This window comes from Bos indicus, chromosome 6 (genome assembly GCF_029378745.1).
Source record: "Bos indicus isolate NIAB-ARS_2022 breed Sahiwal x Tharparkar chromosome 6, NIAB-ARS_B.indTharparkar_mat_pri_1.0, whole genome shotgun sequence".
In the NCBI taxonomy this organism is placed as follows: domain Eukaryota; kingdom Metazoa; phylum Chordata; class Mammalia; order Artiodactyla; family Bovidae; genus Bos; species Bos indicus.
In genome coordinates this window covers 84,077,389-84,094,650 of record NC_091765.1, presented here as the reverse complement: position 1 = coordinate 84,094,650, position 17,262 = coordinate 84,077,389, and the positions used below count along the sequence as shown (strand labels likewise).

Here is a 17,262-nt window from a genome sequence, read left to right as displayed (position 1 = left end):
ACCAGGCTCAGTAAGTACTGTTAGACTCAGTATGTACTGAGTCTAATAAGATTTGATTTTACCGAATTTGAAAGCTAATAAGTTAGCTTGTTACAGTTTCATGGATGCTAGCAGAAAACATGAGATTCCTGGGTCAGAGACTAAGGACTTAATTACTCCTGAGCTGGTAAGTGTGAGCATGACATTTGCCTTGTTTCCTCCTGCCTTCCTCCACATCTCCCCCGTGCTGTGCAGAGGGCTCAGTGGATGCCTGCACATGTGGTGGGTTCCTTTAGAAGAAAGGAACATTGAGCTTGGGGAACCTGCCTTTTTATAGCAAGCAATGAATAAGCTTGTTCTTTGTCCCAGGGGAGACATTATCTCATTTCTCAAGTTTGCACCAGGCGAATGCAGTCCTGAGAAACAACCCACGTAAAGAATGGTCAGAGCCTTGCATTCATGGCAATACCAAGTGGGAGAGCTATGGAGAATTACCTCTCTGTAGGAAGCACATCGTGTTCTAAGCTAGATAAAACTAAATCCACACCCAGATAGATATTGGTAGTGAAAGTGAGTTATTCATTTCCTGGAAGCAGCATCAAGGAAAGCTCCAGACTGTGAGATTTGACCTGCTTTTGACATTTTTGATTGATAATTGACCGTAATAAAATATTTTGGCCTTTCATGAGTTTTTCAGATATGATAAAATCTGATTATAAAACTTAATTTGCTTATCTCACTGGGTTTTGATAAAAAAGTAAGCATTGAAAATGATAATTTGCTATCTTAAATAACAGAACTTGGTTGTTTGACTAGTAACACTGTCGTAAAACAAAGATGTGATGTATATCTGTCGAATCTCGAAGCAACAGTTAGAACTGGACATGGAACAACAGACTGGTTCCAAATAGGAAAAGGAGTATGTCAAGTCTGTGTATTGTCACCCTGCTTATTTAACTTATATGCAGAGTACATCATGAGAAACGCTGGATTGGAAGAAGCACAAGCTAGAATCAAGATTGCCGGGAGAAATATCAATAACCTCAGATATGCAGATGACTCCACCCTTATGGCAGAAAGTGAAGAGGAACTCAAAAGCCTCTTGATGAAAGTGAAAGAGGAGAGTGAAGAAGTTGGCTTAAAGCTCAACATTCAGAAAACGAAGATCATGGCATCCGGTCCCATCACTTCATGGGAAATAGATGGGGAAACAGTGGAAACAGTGTCAGACTTTTTTGGGGGGGCTCCAAAATCACTGTAGATGGTGACTGCAGCCATGAAATTAAAAGACGCTTACTCCTTGGAAGGAAAGTTATGACCAACCTAGATAGCATATTCAAAAGTAGAGACAATACTTTGCCAACAAAAGTCCGTCTAGTCAAGGCTATGGTTTTTCCATTGGTCATGTATGGATGTGAGAGTTGGACTGTGAAGAAGGCTGAGCGCCGAAGAATTGATGCTTTTGAAGTGTGGTGTTGGAGAAGACTCTTGAGAGTCCCTTGGACTGCAAGGAGATCCAACCAGTCCATTCTGAAGGAGATCAGCCCTGGGATTTCTTTGGAGGGAATGATGCTGAAGCTGAAACTCCAGTACTTTGGCCAGCTCATGCGAAGAGTTGACTCATAGGAAAAGACTCTGATGCTGGGAGGGATTGGGGGCAGGAGGAGAAGGGGACGACATAGAATGAGATGGCTGGATGGCATCACTGACTTGACGTGAGTCTGAGTGAACTCTGGGAGTTGGTGATGGACAGGGAGGCCTGGTGTGCTGCAATTCATGGGGTCGCAAAGAGTCAGACACAACTGAGCGACTGAACTGAACTTAAGCCAACTAATGTGTCTTTTTAAAAATGTAATTGTTATCCTTTTAAACTAGCATTTAATTTACACTCTGATGAGTAGCTTAGCAGCTCCATGGCAGTAACAGATAAAGTAAAATCTCCAATCATTTTGGATGCATATATACCATAGAGAATGTTAAGGTTTGCTTCTAATTGTGAAGTCTGTACTGGCAATTGAATTCAGTGTGGGCAGGTTTTTCCCTGTATGTACTATGCCATTTTATGTAAGGGACTTGAATGTCCACAGGTTTTGGTTCTGGAACCAATCCCACTGTAGATACCTAGAGATGTCAGTGTATGTTACTTTCACTTTTGCTGTTCTATATCTGTGAAGGTGTTAACCTTAAAATGGAATACAGTAGGTTAGTATTTTTTCCAAAGAAAACAATGTATTTTTAGCAGAGTGCAAACTGGGATGCTTCTGAGTTAGAAGTTGTGCACTACCAAAATAATTGTTTATTTTTTAACCTTTAATTTCTTGTATCCTTCTTAACAGTGTGTAGTATTGACGGAGATGAAACTTTCAGTGCAGAAGAAGATCAATGACTTCTGCCGCTCTCAGTGCCCTCCAATTAAGGTGATAATATCACTTAATAATGACACATAGTTTACCAAAGAAAATGCACTTTCACTATTAGAATTTGTAGCTTTTCAGTGAATTGCACAAGAAACTTCTTACATGAGTAATATTTTTAATTTTGATTTTCAAAGTGTGATCCAAGGACACTGAGGGTCCCTGAGATCCTTTCTTAGGGTCTGCAAAGTCAAACTATTTTTAAAATATTATTGAAATGTTATTTGCCTTTTTCACTTTGATTCTCTTATGGGGTGCAGTAGAGTTTCCAGAGTCTACTTGATGGTGATATCATTGCTCTAACAGCTGAAGGAATGTGTGTTTATGTTGGCTTTTCTTTCTAACGCAGTGATTATCAGTAGATTTAACCCACATAAACAAAAGCTCATTTGATTGTCAATAATTTTTAAGAACATGAAGGGATCATGAGACCAAAAAGAAAGAACTGTTGAATTGTAAAAGTAGAATAGAGGTGGCCAGACCTGTTAGGGGCTAATGCAGTAAGTAGTCCAAGTGAGAGATGCTGGTGCCTTTTTCAAAAGAGATGAAAATAGAGATTGTGAAAAGTTGTTGAATTTGAAGTATCCTTTGTAAAAAAGACTAATGGATTGAGCATGGATAAATGAGAGTTGTGAAGGAAAGAATGATCAAGAATGACTCTGAAATTTTTGTCCAAAATAATTAGATAAGTAGTGATGATACTCAGAAGACTGGAAAGAGGTCTAGATGGGACAAATCATAATTCATCCCCTGCAGTTGAATACATACTACTAACTGCACTTCTTTATTGGAGTCCTTTATTCCTTTGAAAAAAGAAAAATGCTATTTGTTCCTTTGAGATAGGCACTGAACTATCATCATTCTGTATCAGATAGATGTGCTGAAAATTTTTGGACTGTGGTATTTACATAGCATATATATACCTTATAGAACATTTGTGCCATAGTTCATAAATTATTAAGATGAATAAGATATATAGTAGTCATTAAACTTCGAACAGGGGAGAGAAGTTTTATAAAGTAATTATGCTGCTGCTAAGTCACTTCAGTCGTGTCTGAATCTGTGCGACTCCATAGATGGCAGCCCACCAGGCTCCCTTGTCCCTGGGCAACCCCATGAACTCTAGCCCACCAGGCTCCTCTGTCCATGGGATTTTCCAGGCAAGAGTACTGGAGTAGGGTGCCATTGCCTTCTCCAATTATACTAGTTTATAAACTAAAATTTTTGTTTGTGTGATGGATACATTTATCCATACTTTAAAGTTTTGCAAAGAAATTGTTTTTCAATTTGCAAACTTAAAAGTTTCTAACTTTCTTCTGTTTCATGACTCATAAAGAATGCTGTAAATAGCTATTTCAATAGTAAAGGCAGTGCATGATCAAGTAGAAGGTAATCTGTTAACCGTTTTATGACTTTATTTGATAGGGAGTATAAGTCATTTTAATGAGCTACATTCTTATGCCTAAATATGAATAGGCTAGTTTTTCTTGGAAAAATATCAGTTTATACAGTATCATGTGTGTTACAGATTAAGAATTTTTCTTTATTATCAGTATCTAAAAATAAGCACAAGAACAATTTCTTTATATTTTCTTAGAACAGAGTATGTGTCTGTGTGTGTGTATGGAATAAAAATCACTTTCAAGAACACATTTATGACTGTGTTTAAGAATTTGGTTTTTACCTTTCCTGACTTCGATGTGCTCTGTTCCTCAGTCCCTTTTCTGATGACTCACTCTTAGCTTTTAGCTCTCTTTTGTTTTCCTCTAACTCTACCGCTTTTGGTGAATGGACACTCCATTCTGCTTTTCTAAAATGAAAAACAAGAATTCACTGCTAGACTATTAAACCAAGGTATCTCTTTCTTATATTCTGTGCTTGATTTTTAGGATAAGGCAGGAGTTTTTGTTATTTAAAAATAACAGAATGATGTAATTCTGTAAAATTACAGAATGATGTAAATCCAATGATGTGCTGATGTTGCGTCTAGTTTTGTGACACTAATATCCAATCCTAAATACCTAAACTCTCGATTCTGAAACCACTTTACAAATAATTTATCATATTTGTGATCACTTTATATCTCAAAGAATATGCTTAATTATAAATAAAATGGTCACCAGAGGGTCCAAAGATAGTTGAGTTTTTTTCTTTATATAAATGTATTAAGCTTGAACTTGTTTTTTCATTTCACAGTTCATCAGTGCAGATGTACATGGAATTTGGTCACGGTTGTTTTGTGATTTTGGTGATGAATTTGAAGTTTTAGATACAACAGGAGAAGAACCAAAAGAAATTTTCATTTCAGATATAACGCAAGTATGATTATATATGTGTATTATTGTTTATGATTGATTTTTAAGTTGATGTTTTTAAAAGGTAATATTAGCAAAATATTGTAATACACAGTCTTTTTTATTTGATTAAAATTGAAGTTGGAATATTAAGAAAGTATTCTGGTTTCCATCTAACATTTAATAATTGATAGATCAGCATTTGCTGATATCATTAATTTTAATTTTGTTTTATGTCATGTTCCTATGGGACATTAATTGTGAATCAGTGTTTACTGAACAATTTATTGTGTCAGATCATAGATGTATTAGGTGTGCCATAAGTCACTTGGCCCGACACTCTTGACTCCAGGAAGATGGACACTTAAGTCATCACAGACAAAAGCTTTTCTAATTTGAAATATTTCTAAAAATTTGGAGGAGGATGAAACCTTAAGAGTTAATTAACCGTCAAATCAAAAGGTCTGAATTTTCTAACTGTGTTCTCTTAATGTCATGCAAGCTTAATTTTTTATTACCTAAAACAATTGGAGAAACTATTATGATCCACTTTTACTACTGTTTCCTTTTAGCCTAAATCACTAACTTTATTTGCACTCTTTATAATCAGTTTCCATTAAAGCTCAAAAGAAGCCAAGTACAAAGGGTGAAAATATACTTTCAGTAGTATTTGTGCTTCTGTCTTTTTGCTTTGTTTTTAAACCCAGTGTTAATGTTGGCATTCTCACCACTTTTTAAGGCAAATTCATTAAAAAGTCATTTTTTGTATCTGTTTGCTTACAGAATAGTTTGTTGTTCAGCCTTTTACCTTCTCTAGTTATTGTTAGTTTGTCCCTGAGAATATTATAGAGTTAGAATAAGCTCCAAGGAATCTTGTATTGCACTGATATTTTCTTTTATTAAACAGTGCAGTAAATATGGAAACTAGCCATAAAAAATCAGAAAAATATCCTATAGTCTTCATTTAACTTATCTGCAAGTCATTTCTCCTTAAGGTCCTTATGAATTCTATTATTCTTGAGATAGTATTAATAGTAAACCCACATTACATTAATTTTTTCTACATGTTTTTGGTCTTAATTGTATTTCTCAAATCATTAAACAGCAAGAGAATTTTTAGAATCTACACAATTATGAGATAATAATAATTTTATTAGGTTTTATATAAATTAAATCATTATCACCTTATTTAAGCAATGGTTGGCTTATATGCAGTTAGGAAATTTCTATTTGTCTGCTGTATCTCATGCACCCTCTTAGATGAGATAAGCTAATTTCTTCTATTTTTACCTGATATGCAGGACTATATACTATTTCTTTGATTTAAAGTGTTGCAGCTTTATACTGTTAATATCACTTTCCTAGCATTAAATTTCCATCCTTCATTCTTAGATTTCTTTGATTTTCAAACTTAGACTCATCTTTTATGTACACAGTCTTTCATGTTGTTGTTATTGTTGTTCAGTCAGTAAGTCATGTCTGACTCTTCATGACCCCATGGACCGCAGCACACCAGGCCTCCCTGTCCTTCAGTATTACCCAGAGTTTGCCCAGGTTCACGTCCACTGCATCAGTGATACTGTCCAACTATCTCATCCTCTGCTGCTCTCTTCTCCTCTTGCCCTCAATCTTTCCTAGCCTTAGGGTCTTTTCCAGTGAGTTGGCTTTTGGTATCAAGTGGCCAAAGTACTGGAGCTTCAGCTTCAGCATCAGTCCTTCTGATGAGTATTCAGGGTTGATTTCCTTTATGACTGACTGGTTTGATCTCATCAGTGTCCAAGGAACTCTCAAGAGTCTTCTGTAACACCACAATTTGAAAACATTAATTCTTTGGTGCTCAGCCTTCTCTGTGATTCAGCTCTCACATCCGCACATGTGAGACCATAGTTGTGACTGTACAGCCCCTTGTTGGCAAAGTGATGTCTTTGATTTTGAATATACTGTCTAGGTTTGTCATTGCTTTCCTTCTAAGAAACCAGTGTCTTCTAATTTCATGGCTGCAGTCACCATTCACAGTGATTTTGGAGCCCAAGAAGAGAAAATCTGTCACTGCTTCTACTTTTCCCCCTTCTATTTGCCATGAAGTGATGAGTCTTTCATAAATGACTTTAAAACTTGAATTCAGTCACTTTGAGTATTTTTTATAAATCACAGGAATCCTTGAATTTGTGAAATATTTGAACTGCTTGTGATATATATTTCTGCTGAACCAAGAAGTTATAAACATTCATAAAAAATGATACGGCTGTCACTGTTTTGTGACAGTTCTTTAAATATTTGTGTTTATGATGGAAGGAGAGGAATGGCTTGCAATTTTGGTTGTTTTGAGAATTTTATGACAACATGGTCCTTTTTATGTGAGATTTGGAATTTGTATAAAAAAGGACTATGTGAACTTGTTTTTGCTCTTTATTTCTAGGCTAATCCTGGCATTGTCACTTGCCTTGAAAATCATCCTCACAAACTTGAAACAGGACAGTTCCTAACATTTCGAGAAATTAATGGAATGACAGGCTTAAATGGATCCACACAACAAATAACTGGTAAGTTTATGTTTATTAATTTGTTTATACTTATTCATTATTCAGTGCATTTATAGTTCAGAACTCTACTTTTTGAGAACACACCATCAACTCAAAAGGGGTGATCCAGTTCTTCACCTTAAGACATTCAATCCAACTTGTTGTTTAGTTGCTCAGTCGTGTGCAACTCTTTGCAACCCCATGAACTGCAGCACACTAGGTTTCCCTGTCCTTCATCATCTCCTTGAGCTTGCTCAAATTTATGTCCATTGAGTTGGTGATGCCATCCAACCATCTCGTCCTCTGTCGACACTTCTCCTGCCTTCAGTCTTTCCCAGTGTCAGGGTCTTTTCTAATGAGTCAATGCTTCACATCAGGTAGCCATGTATTGGAGCTTCAGCTTCAGCATCAGTTCTTCCAATGAATATTCAAGGTTGATTTCCTTTTGGATTGACTGGTTTGATCTCCTTGCAGTCCAAGGGACTCTCAAGAGTCTTGTCCGACACGACAGTTCAGAAGCCTCAATTCTTTGGCGTTCAGCTTTCTTTATAGTCCAACTCTCACATGCATACATGACTACTGGAAAAAACCTAGCTTTGACTATATGGACCATTGTCAGCAAAGTAATCTTTCTGCTTTTTAACATGCTCTCTAGGTCTGTCATAACTTTTCTTCCAAGGAACAAGCGTCTTTTAATATCATGGCTTCAGTCACCATCTGCAGTGATTTTGGAGCCCAAGAAAACAAAGTCTGTCACTGTTCCCATTGTTTTCCCATCTATTTGCCATGAAGTAATGGGACTGGATGCCATGATGTTAGTTTTTTGGATGTTGAGTTTTTTTTCTTAATTATTTAATTGGAGGATAATTAGTTTACAATATTGTGATGATTTTGCCATCAGCCACAGGTAGATATCTACAGGTGCACATGTTTACCCTCATCCCAAACCCCCCACCCCATCCCTCTGGGTTGTCCCAGAGCACCAGCTTTGAATTCCCTGCTTCATGCATCAAACTTGCATTGGACGTCTATTTTACGTATGGTAATATACATGTTTCAGTGCTATTCTCTCAAATCTTCCCACCCTCGCCTTCTCCCACAGAGTCCAAAAGTCTGTTCTTTATATCTGTGTCTCGTTTGCTGCCTTGAATATAGGGTCGTTATTACTGTCTTTATAAATTCCATGTATGTGTGTTAACATACAGTATTCGTGTTTCTCTTCCTGACTTACTTCACTCTGTATAATAGGCTCCAGTTTCATCCACCTCATTAGAACTGACTCAGATGCATTCCTTCTTATAGCTATGTAATATTTCATTGTGTATATGTACCACAACTTCGTTATCCATTCGTCTGCCGGTGGACATTTAGGGAATATTTAGTGTTAAGCCAGCTTTTTCTCCCTCCTCTTTCACCTTCATCAAGAGGCTCTTTAATTCCTCTTTCCTCTCTGCCATAAGGGTGGTATCATCTGCGTATCTGAGGTTATTGATATTTCTCCCAACAATCTTGATTCCAGCTTGTGCTTCCTCCAATCCAGCATTTCACACAATGTAGTCTGCATATAACTTAAATAAGCAGGGTGACGACATACAGCCTTGATGTACTCCTTTCCCAATTTGTAACCAGTCCATTGTTCCATGTCTGGTTCTAACTATTGGTTCTTGACTTGCATACAGATTTCTCAGGAGGCAGGTAAGGTGGTCTGGTATTCCCATTTTTTAAGAATTTTCCACAGTTTATTGTTATCCACACAATGTAAGGAGATACTAACATTAGGCAGTGGTGTTACAGAGAAAAGGCATTCTGAGAACTCTAACCTTAGCAAGGATCCCTGCCAGTTTTGGTGTAGCAGCAGTAGAGTTGGGGTATCTTGATTATAACTGGTTGTGTTCGCTTAGGAAGATGGTGATAAGAGTATTCTGTACAGAAGCAAGCAATAAGAAACAAGACAGAATTCAAGGAACTTACAGATATAGCAGCTCTACAGTGGGAGTTGAGATAGCAAGAGACATACTGTTATCTCATGGTAGATAAGTGAAGATTCTGACACCTTATTTATTCACACATTAGGGAGTGCAAAAAAGGGAGCAAATTTTGGAGAGAAGATGAGTACAGTCTAGGCTGTTTAGGGGAAGTGACAGTGAAGTATTCAAGTGAAGATACTTTTTTGTTCAGTGACTTGGAAAAAAGGGATGAATGAATGTTAACTGCAGGCAGATTTGTGGACTTATTGGCAGGAAACTGAAGGAGTCTGTTTTGTTAGTAGACTAAGGTGAAATCATGACCCAAAGGAGAGATAAGGTGTCAAGGGCAGAGATCTGAAGAGAATAAACAGTTTTAAAAATCCAAAAGTTACCAGGTTTCATTTAAGGCCATTTGAAATTGAAGAGAATAAATGTATGGCATCATTAGTTTCATAGTTTATGATTTTCCTCCAGCCATGTGTAAAAGAGGTAAAGACATTGCTTTACATTGTGTAACTCACTGACAGCATGTTTACACCTGTTCAGCTGAGAGTGACTCAGTTTTATCTTTAGGGCATCTGAACATGTAATTATGTGATTAGTGTATAGACTGGTGGTAAACTGATTACCTTTTTTTCTTTTAATGACTACAAAAATGGATCCTTAGGGGAGAAAAAAGTCAGTCCCTGTTATGAGCTCTTCATAGCAAAACAATTTTGAATCTATTTTTAAGAAGCTTTGGTAATAAATCTATTGTATTTTGTTTCTCAGACTGTATCTAAATATGTAAAATATAGGTTCAGATTATTGATGTTAAAAATTTTGTGTCTATTTTTGCATAAATTGACTCAGTTATTTAAGAGTATCCTTTTTTGTTTTGGGGTCCATTCAGTGGTGGACTGTGGTGCTGGATCCAAATCTTGGGGCTATATTTATGAAAGGAGAAATCACTGGATAACAAGAAATGAAAATAAAGAAAACCCACATTTTGCATGAAAAATTCTTTGAGCAGAGAAAGAATATTTAAGTAGAGGAGCAATTGATAAGTCTTTTTGTCCCCTGATATTTATTAATTGATACTTTACTGCTTTAAAGTAATTTTCCTGTTACTTGAAAAGCATTTTTAAATGACTAAAATAGTATATGTTTATTCTTGATATAAATTGCTAACATCCAGTGGATCATTGAAAAAGCAAGAGAGTTCCAGAAAAACATCCTATTTCTGCTTTATTGACTATGCCAAAGCCTTTGACTGTGTGGGTCACAATAAACTGTGGAAAATTCTTCTTGAGATGGGAATACCAGACCACCTGACCTGCCTCTTGAGAAACCGACATGCAACAACAGACTGGTTCCAAATAAGAAAAGGAGTATGTCAAGGTTGTATATTGTCACCCTGCTTATTTAACTTCTATGCAGAGTACATCATGAGAACCGCTGGGCTGAAGGAAGCACAAGCTGGAATCAAGATCGCTGGGAGAAATACCAATAACCTCAGATATGCAGATGACACCACCCTTATGGCAGAAAGTGAAAAAGAACTAAAGAGCCTCTTGATGAAAGTGAAAGAAGAGAGTGAAAAAGTTGACTTAAAGCTCAACATTCAGAAAACTAAGATCCTGGCATCCGGTCCCATCACTTCATAGCAAATAGATGGGGAAACAGTGTCAGACTTTATTTTGGGGGGCTCCAAAATCACTGCAGATGGTGATTGCAGCCATGAAATTAAAAGACACTTACTCCTTGGAAGGAAAGTTATGACCAACCTAGATGGCATATTGAAAAGCAGAGACATTACTTTGCCAACAAAGGTCTGTCTAGTCAAGGCTATGGTTTTTCCAGTGGTCATGTATGGATGTGAGAGTTGGACTGTGAAGAAAGCTGAGCGCCGAAGAATAGATGCTTTTAAACTGTAGTGTTGGAGAAGGCTCTTGAGAGTCCCTTGGACTGCAAGGAGATGCAACCAGTCCATCCTAAAGGAGATCAGTCCTGGGTGTTCATTGGAAGGACTGATGCTAAAGCTGAAACTCCAGTACTTTGGCCACCTGATGCGAAGAGCTGACTCATTTGAAAAGACCCTGATGGCTGGGAAAGATTGAGAGCAGGAGGAGAAGCGGACGACAGAGGATGAAATGGTTGGATGGCATCACCGACTCAATGGACATGGGTTTGGGTGGACTCCGGTAGTTGGTTATGGACAGGGAGGCCTGGCGTGCTACGGTTCATGGGGTCACAAAGAATCGGACACACCTGAGCGACTGAATTGAACTCATTCTTTATATATGTGTGTGTGTATATATATGTGTATATGTGTGTGTATATATATATGTTTAAATAGAGTTAAAAACGAGTACTGTTTCAGACCTCTCCCCTCTACTCCAGAATTAACGGCAACTAAGTTCAATGTTTACTCTGCTGGTCTTTTCTGTCTAGTTAATATATAAGGCTTTTTTATTTAATTAAATTTTTGGAATAAGCAAATCATTCAAAAGAAAAAGAAGGCAGATGTTTACAATGAAAAACTTTACTGCCCACCTTTGGCTCCCTCTCATTCTTATCTGTTCATTCTTCTTAGTTTATTAGATGCCCTTCCAGGCTTTCCTTAGGCATTTTTACATACAAGGTAGCATCTTATGAATAGAAACCCTTTGCGTGTCCATTAAACTAAAGATCTCGATGGTCTTTTCATATCATTAGTGTAGAATAGTCTCCTCCTCTCCCCTTTATGGCTCATAGTATTTCATGGTCTCTTGAATATGGTATAGTATAATTTTGATTTGCATTTTATGTATTATGAATGAGGTTAAGTATCTTTTCTTAAGCTTTAGAGCTGTTTCATTTTCCTTTAATGTGAGTCACCTATCCTTTACCCATTTTCTTAATGAGTATTATTGATCATTTTCCCCCAAACTCCTAATATATGGGGCATATTTGCTAAGGGTTGTTTTTTTTTTTAATATGAGTCACAAACACTTTTTTGTAATGTGGAATTTGACTTTGTGATGGCTTTTACTGTGTGTATATGATGTGAAAGTTTTCTATTTTTTCTTAGATGTTTTTGAGTCATAATTAGAAATGCCTTCCTTACTGCAAAGTTTTAAAGAAATTTTTATCCCTTACTCTTATCTAATAATCTTTTTGACATTTAAAACTTATGTCCATTTGGAGTACTTCCCCACGTGACTTTTTTCCCCCAAAATTTATTGAGTCATCTTTTCTTTACTGGTTTGTGGTACCACCTTAATTTTGTCTTTTGCGGGTCTGTTACTGAATAATAAATCTTTCTGCCTTTCTATTCATGAGCCAGTATCACAGTTGTATTATTATCTACTATGTATATAACACATACCAGAATATTAATTATTGAGGCTTCATAAAGTATTTTAATACCTAATAATAAGCACCTCTCATTTCCTTTTTTCCTTCCAAGTTTTCTTGGGTGTTTTCACGTTTAAGTCCTTATATTCATATTGGAAAGATAATCTGTCTAGCTACCCAACTTCCACCTACCCACACACCCCCTGAAATAGAAAAGATTTATACTGAAATCTTCTTAATTTTTTAAATTAGGAAAAATTAACATCTTTTTGATCATAAACTTTCAAATTAAATACTCATATCAGTAGATAATGGTTTTCTTTTTTCCCTTCTTGTAGTGGTATCACCATTTTCTTTTAGCATTGGTGATACTACAGAACTGGAACCTTATTTACATGGAGGCATAGCTATTCAAGTTAAGACTTCTAAAACATTCTGCTTTGTAAGTATTTTTTTTTCTTAAATATATTTCTTTACGGAAGAATGGCAAGAGAGAAAAAAAAAACAATAAAATTACTCGTTGAAGGGATTTTGTTTTTTAATCTGTACCCACTTTGAGGAAAATGAAATCAATGGAAATAAACCGACATTAACAAAAAAAATTCAGGGAGTTGATCATACTTCTTATAATTACTTCCTAAGACAGAAGATGTAACTAATATGTATTTGAAAAGTTTAACAAGCATTGATTCAGTATATATTTTGTTTTATTATTCAGTTACATTTTTAAAGCAGAAGAAATATTTCTTTTATTTATCATATTTGTTATTCCAGGTTTTTAGATTTTAATTTTTTGGGGTTTCACGAAGGTGTATGTTAGATATGTTAAATAATTCCTATAAACTGAGATTGAAAGGAAATGTATGTATCTGTTTAAAGAGAATGTAGAGACTACTTTTATCAAGGAATTAAGGAGCCTCTTGCTGAGAGGCTAACTTCTTAAATCCTTAGGCCACTTCTCATTATAAGTAGTCTAATATATCTCTTTTTTCTTGAAAGTTCTCAAGGTGTTGACTTGACTAACTTCTTTTCCAGAACAATTATTAACTGAAGTCCTCTGCAAGGTTTTGTTCAGCCCAGAGTTAGAGCAAAACAACAGATTAAAATACTGCATCTTGTCAAATCTGCCCCAGCATTGCTTCCTCTTCCTATTGTCCCTAGTTTTTAATTATGCTTCAACTTATGCCTCAATAAATTTAAGATTGGGTTTGGTGGGGTTTTTTTCAGAGGGGGTGGTTTATTGTCTTGTTTGTTGAGTTTTTTGGCCTTCGTGTGTTCTTTGCTCCACACAAAAAATTTTAACTGGGTAATATTCAAGTCTTGTCAGATATAACAAGTCTTGAAACTTGGTATCAGAAAACATAATGTAGCTCTTCGATTAAGATAATAGATTTTTCCGAGTGCACACACACATGTTTAAGTTTTCCAAATTTATTATGTGGAGTAGGTTGTCCAGTTGCATTTAACATTAAAAATATAAAGTGAGGTAGTAAGAAACTGAGTAACCAGGGAATGATAGCTACTTTACATTTCAGTTAAAACGTATTAGCCCAACCTTACTTATATCAGACCTCTTAGAAGGAGCCGTTGCTTTTAGTGTTCTGTGTCATTTATCAAGTAGTCACTTGCTTGCTCTGAAGTAATAGTGGATTTTTTTCTATTGTTTGTTTTGTTTTTTTTCTATTAGGAATCATTAGAGATGCAACTAAAACATCCAAAGTACCTTATTGTGGATTTTAGCAAACCTGAGGTAAACAAACACTGTAGATTTGAGAGACGCAGTGCAGTGGGGGATGGGAATGATAAGCAATTATAAATTTAAAACAGACCAACTATATGTATATATAAATATATATAGTGCAACTATATATATATATAGTGCAACTGTGTGTGTATATATATATATATAGTGCAACTATATAGAGAGAGCCACTATATATATATTTATAGTGTGTGTGTGTGTGTGTGTGTGTATATACACATACACTTTTCTGTCAGATCATTAGCTTCTTTAAAAATAAAGGTTGTATTCATGTATCAGGCTGACTCCTAGATTAAAAATAGGATTTTATATAATGGAAAATGTTTGAATAATAAGGAAAAGGTTTTCTTTTATGATATGCCAGGTTTGATAGTTAAAAGGTGGTTTCATTAATTATGCAAAAATCTTATTAAGAGATTTTCTGAATCATGTAGAGTTTTATATAATATTTCTTCCCTAAAAATCTTGGAAGCATTTATTTTGCTTTTTGAAATCACTGGATCAGTTTTATATTGGTGAATGTATTTGTGATAAGTAAAGAATTATAATAACAGTTTCCAAATTTATAAATAATTGATAAGGAAAGAAAAAGGAATTCTCATACCAACATTTTGTTTCCTTTGTTTAGCTGATACTACTTTGTTTCATTGGATAACCTAATGAAAACTAGTCATACAGCCTGGGATTAAAACTTGGATCTGTTACTTAACTATAGATTGAAGTCAAGTCCTTTAACTTCTCAAGCCTCAGCTTCCTCATCTGTTAAATAAAGATAATAGTAATAAGCTAATTCGTCTATTAAGTTAAATAATGTCTTAAAAGTGTTAGCACAGTGCCTGACACATATTATACACTCAATAAATACTGACCAATTTTTAATGTTCTCAATAGGCACCTTTAGAGATTCACTTAGCCATGCTTGCCTTGGACCAGTTTCAGGAGAACTATAGTCGCAAGCCAAATATTGGGTAATGTTCTTTCTTTGAAACAACCTTTTTTCTTATTGTAATACTACTAGATACACCAAATTGTGTAAACACTTCTGACCTAGCCTGTTTTTCTCCTAGAAGTGGAAAGATCAATTTATAAAAATGGAGTTATACTAAATAAAATTTTTCCTATTTTGAAGTCTTCAAAAGCTACAACTTAAAAAAATCTGAGAACTATTGAATTATAAATCCATTATATAATTTTTACCTTCTACATATTGTTATAAAAAGTTTTTGCTTTGTACATTTAAAACTAAATTCTTACTTATAAACTGTTCTTAAATGAGCCTGATTTTGAAGGAATGGATTTATAAACCAGCTGTCTTTAAAGTCAGTAAATACTTCGTGTTACATGGTTGGCAAAAGTCCAGTTTTTTAACATATTTCTTAAATTTCAATTAGCTATTGAGAAAATTGACATTGAGGTACTTTATTTTGAATTCTAGGTGCCAACAAGATTCAGAAGAACTGTTGAAACTAGCAACATCTATAAGTGAAACCTTGGAAGAGAAGGTGAATATTCAGTTTGGGTGTCAAAAATTGTATAACATAGAAATTTTCTATATATTAATGTTCTCTTAGCCTTCAAATTCCAGTTTTGCTATTTATTGACTCTTTGACAGTAGGCAAGTTACTTGACATTAAATTCAACTTGAGTTTTTCAAACTTTTGCCTCTTTTAATTAGATCGTTTTCTTATTGATTGAGTTCTTTATATATAGAAATCAGTTTTTTATCAGATACACATTTTATAGGTATTCTCTTCCAGTCGGTGGGTTGTCTTTTCATGTTATTACAATGTCTTTCAAGGAACAGAAGTTTTTAATATTGATAAAGTTTAATTCATCAGTTTTTTCTTTTTTACGGTTTGTGCCTTTGTTAAGCCAAAATCACAAAGCTTTTCTCCTTTATTTTCTTCTAGAAGATTGATTGTGTTGTGAGTTTGTGTTTATAGACCTTGCACAGTGTACATCATTATACATTTTGAACTCATTGTGTACAGTTTTGTAAATTTATGAATTCATCTTTTTCTACCTTGTCAGGCATAGAACTAAGTTAATTTTTTGTATCAGAATACCCAGTAATTCTAGACTGTTTATTGAAAAGACAGTTTTTTCTTCATTGTTTTTTTGGCTTCTTTGTCAGAAATTCATTGACCACATATGTGCACGGCTCTTTCTGAATTCAGTATTGTCTTCCATTGGTTGTTTCTGTCTTTCTACTAGTACCATCCTTTCTTGACTACTGTAGCTTTTAAATAAGACTTGAAATCACATGTGCTCTCTGGTGCATTTCTCAGAAAGAAAGTGAAAGTGTTAGTCACTCTGTCATGTCCAACTCTTTGCAACCCCATGGAATGTAGCCTGTCTGATTTCTCTGTCCGTGGATTCTCCAGGCAAGAATAATGGAGTGGGTAGCCATTCCCTTCTCCAGGGGATCTTCCCGACTCAGGGATTGAACCCAGGTCTCCTGCATCTGCAGATCTGAACCACCAGGGAAGCATTTCTCAGAAGGAGTTTAGAATTAACAGTATTCCCCTCTAAATACACAAATACTGTTATTTCATGTAGAATTTCAAGAGATTAATTGATCCCTACTTGAATCTTAAATTAAGATTACAGTTACTGATATTGAAAGAATAAGAAGAGAAAAGAGAAGCCAGAGCTCATGAAGAGATCTTTGTGACAAATAAGAAATTGTGCTAAAATAATAGCTCTAAAATCCAGATCTCCATTTTTTCCTTAAAAATACTAATAAATTATATTTTGAAAAACATCATCTTTAAGTATGATAATGAGAACTTTGTGATGAGTGGCCCTTAGATTAGTACGTAAAAGTGCCATTACTCTTTTGATTTTTTTTCTAAACTGCCTTTTCTTTTAAGATTTTTTTTTTTTTAGAGTTCTGTTTATTTATTTTTTGACTGTGCTGGGTCTTCTTTGCTGCGTGGGTTTTTCTCTAGTTACACCACATGGGGGCTACTCTGTAGTTGCAGTATGCAGGCTTCTCATCTTGGT

At 35.3% G+C, this 17,262-nt stretch overlaps 1 protein-coding gene across 1 annotated transcript in view; it reads left to right on the top strand.

Moving 5' to 3' along the window:
* The window catches only part of UBA6 (ubiquitin like modifier activating enzyme 6), an 87,441-nt gene that overhangs the window by 33,509 nt on the left and 36,670 nt on the right, over nucleotides 1-17,262 (top strand). The window contains exons 7-13 of the mRNA XM_019962828.2: nucleotides 2,316-2,396; nucleotides 4,590-4,712; nucleotides 7,107-7,230; nucleotides 12,833-12,936; nucleotides 14,182-14,244; nucleotides 15,148-15,224; nucleotides 15,692-15,758. Coding sequence (XP_019818387.2) covers nucleotides 2,316-2,396; nucleotides 4,590-4,712; nucleotides 7,107-7,230; nucleotides 12,833-12,936; nucleotides 14,182-14,244; nucleotides 15,148-15,224; nucleotides 15,692-15,758 — 639 coding nt within the window. The remainder of the gene's footprint in view (nucleotides 1-2,315; nucleotides 2,397-4,589; nucleotides 4,713-7,106; nucleotides 7,231-12,832; nucleotides 12,937-14,181; nucleotides 14,245-15,147; nucleotides 15,225-15,691; nucleotides 15,759-17,262) is intronic.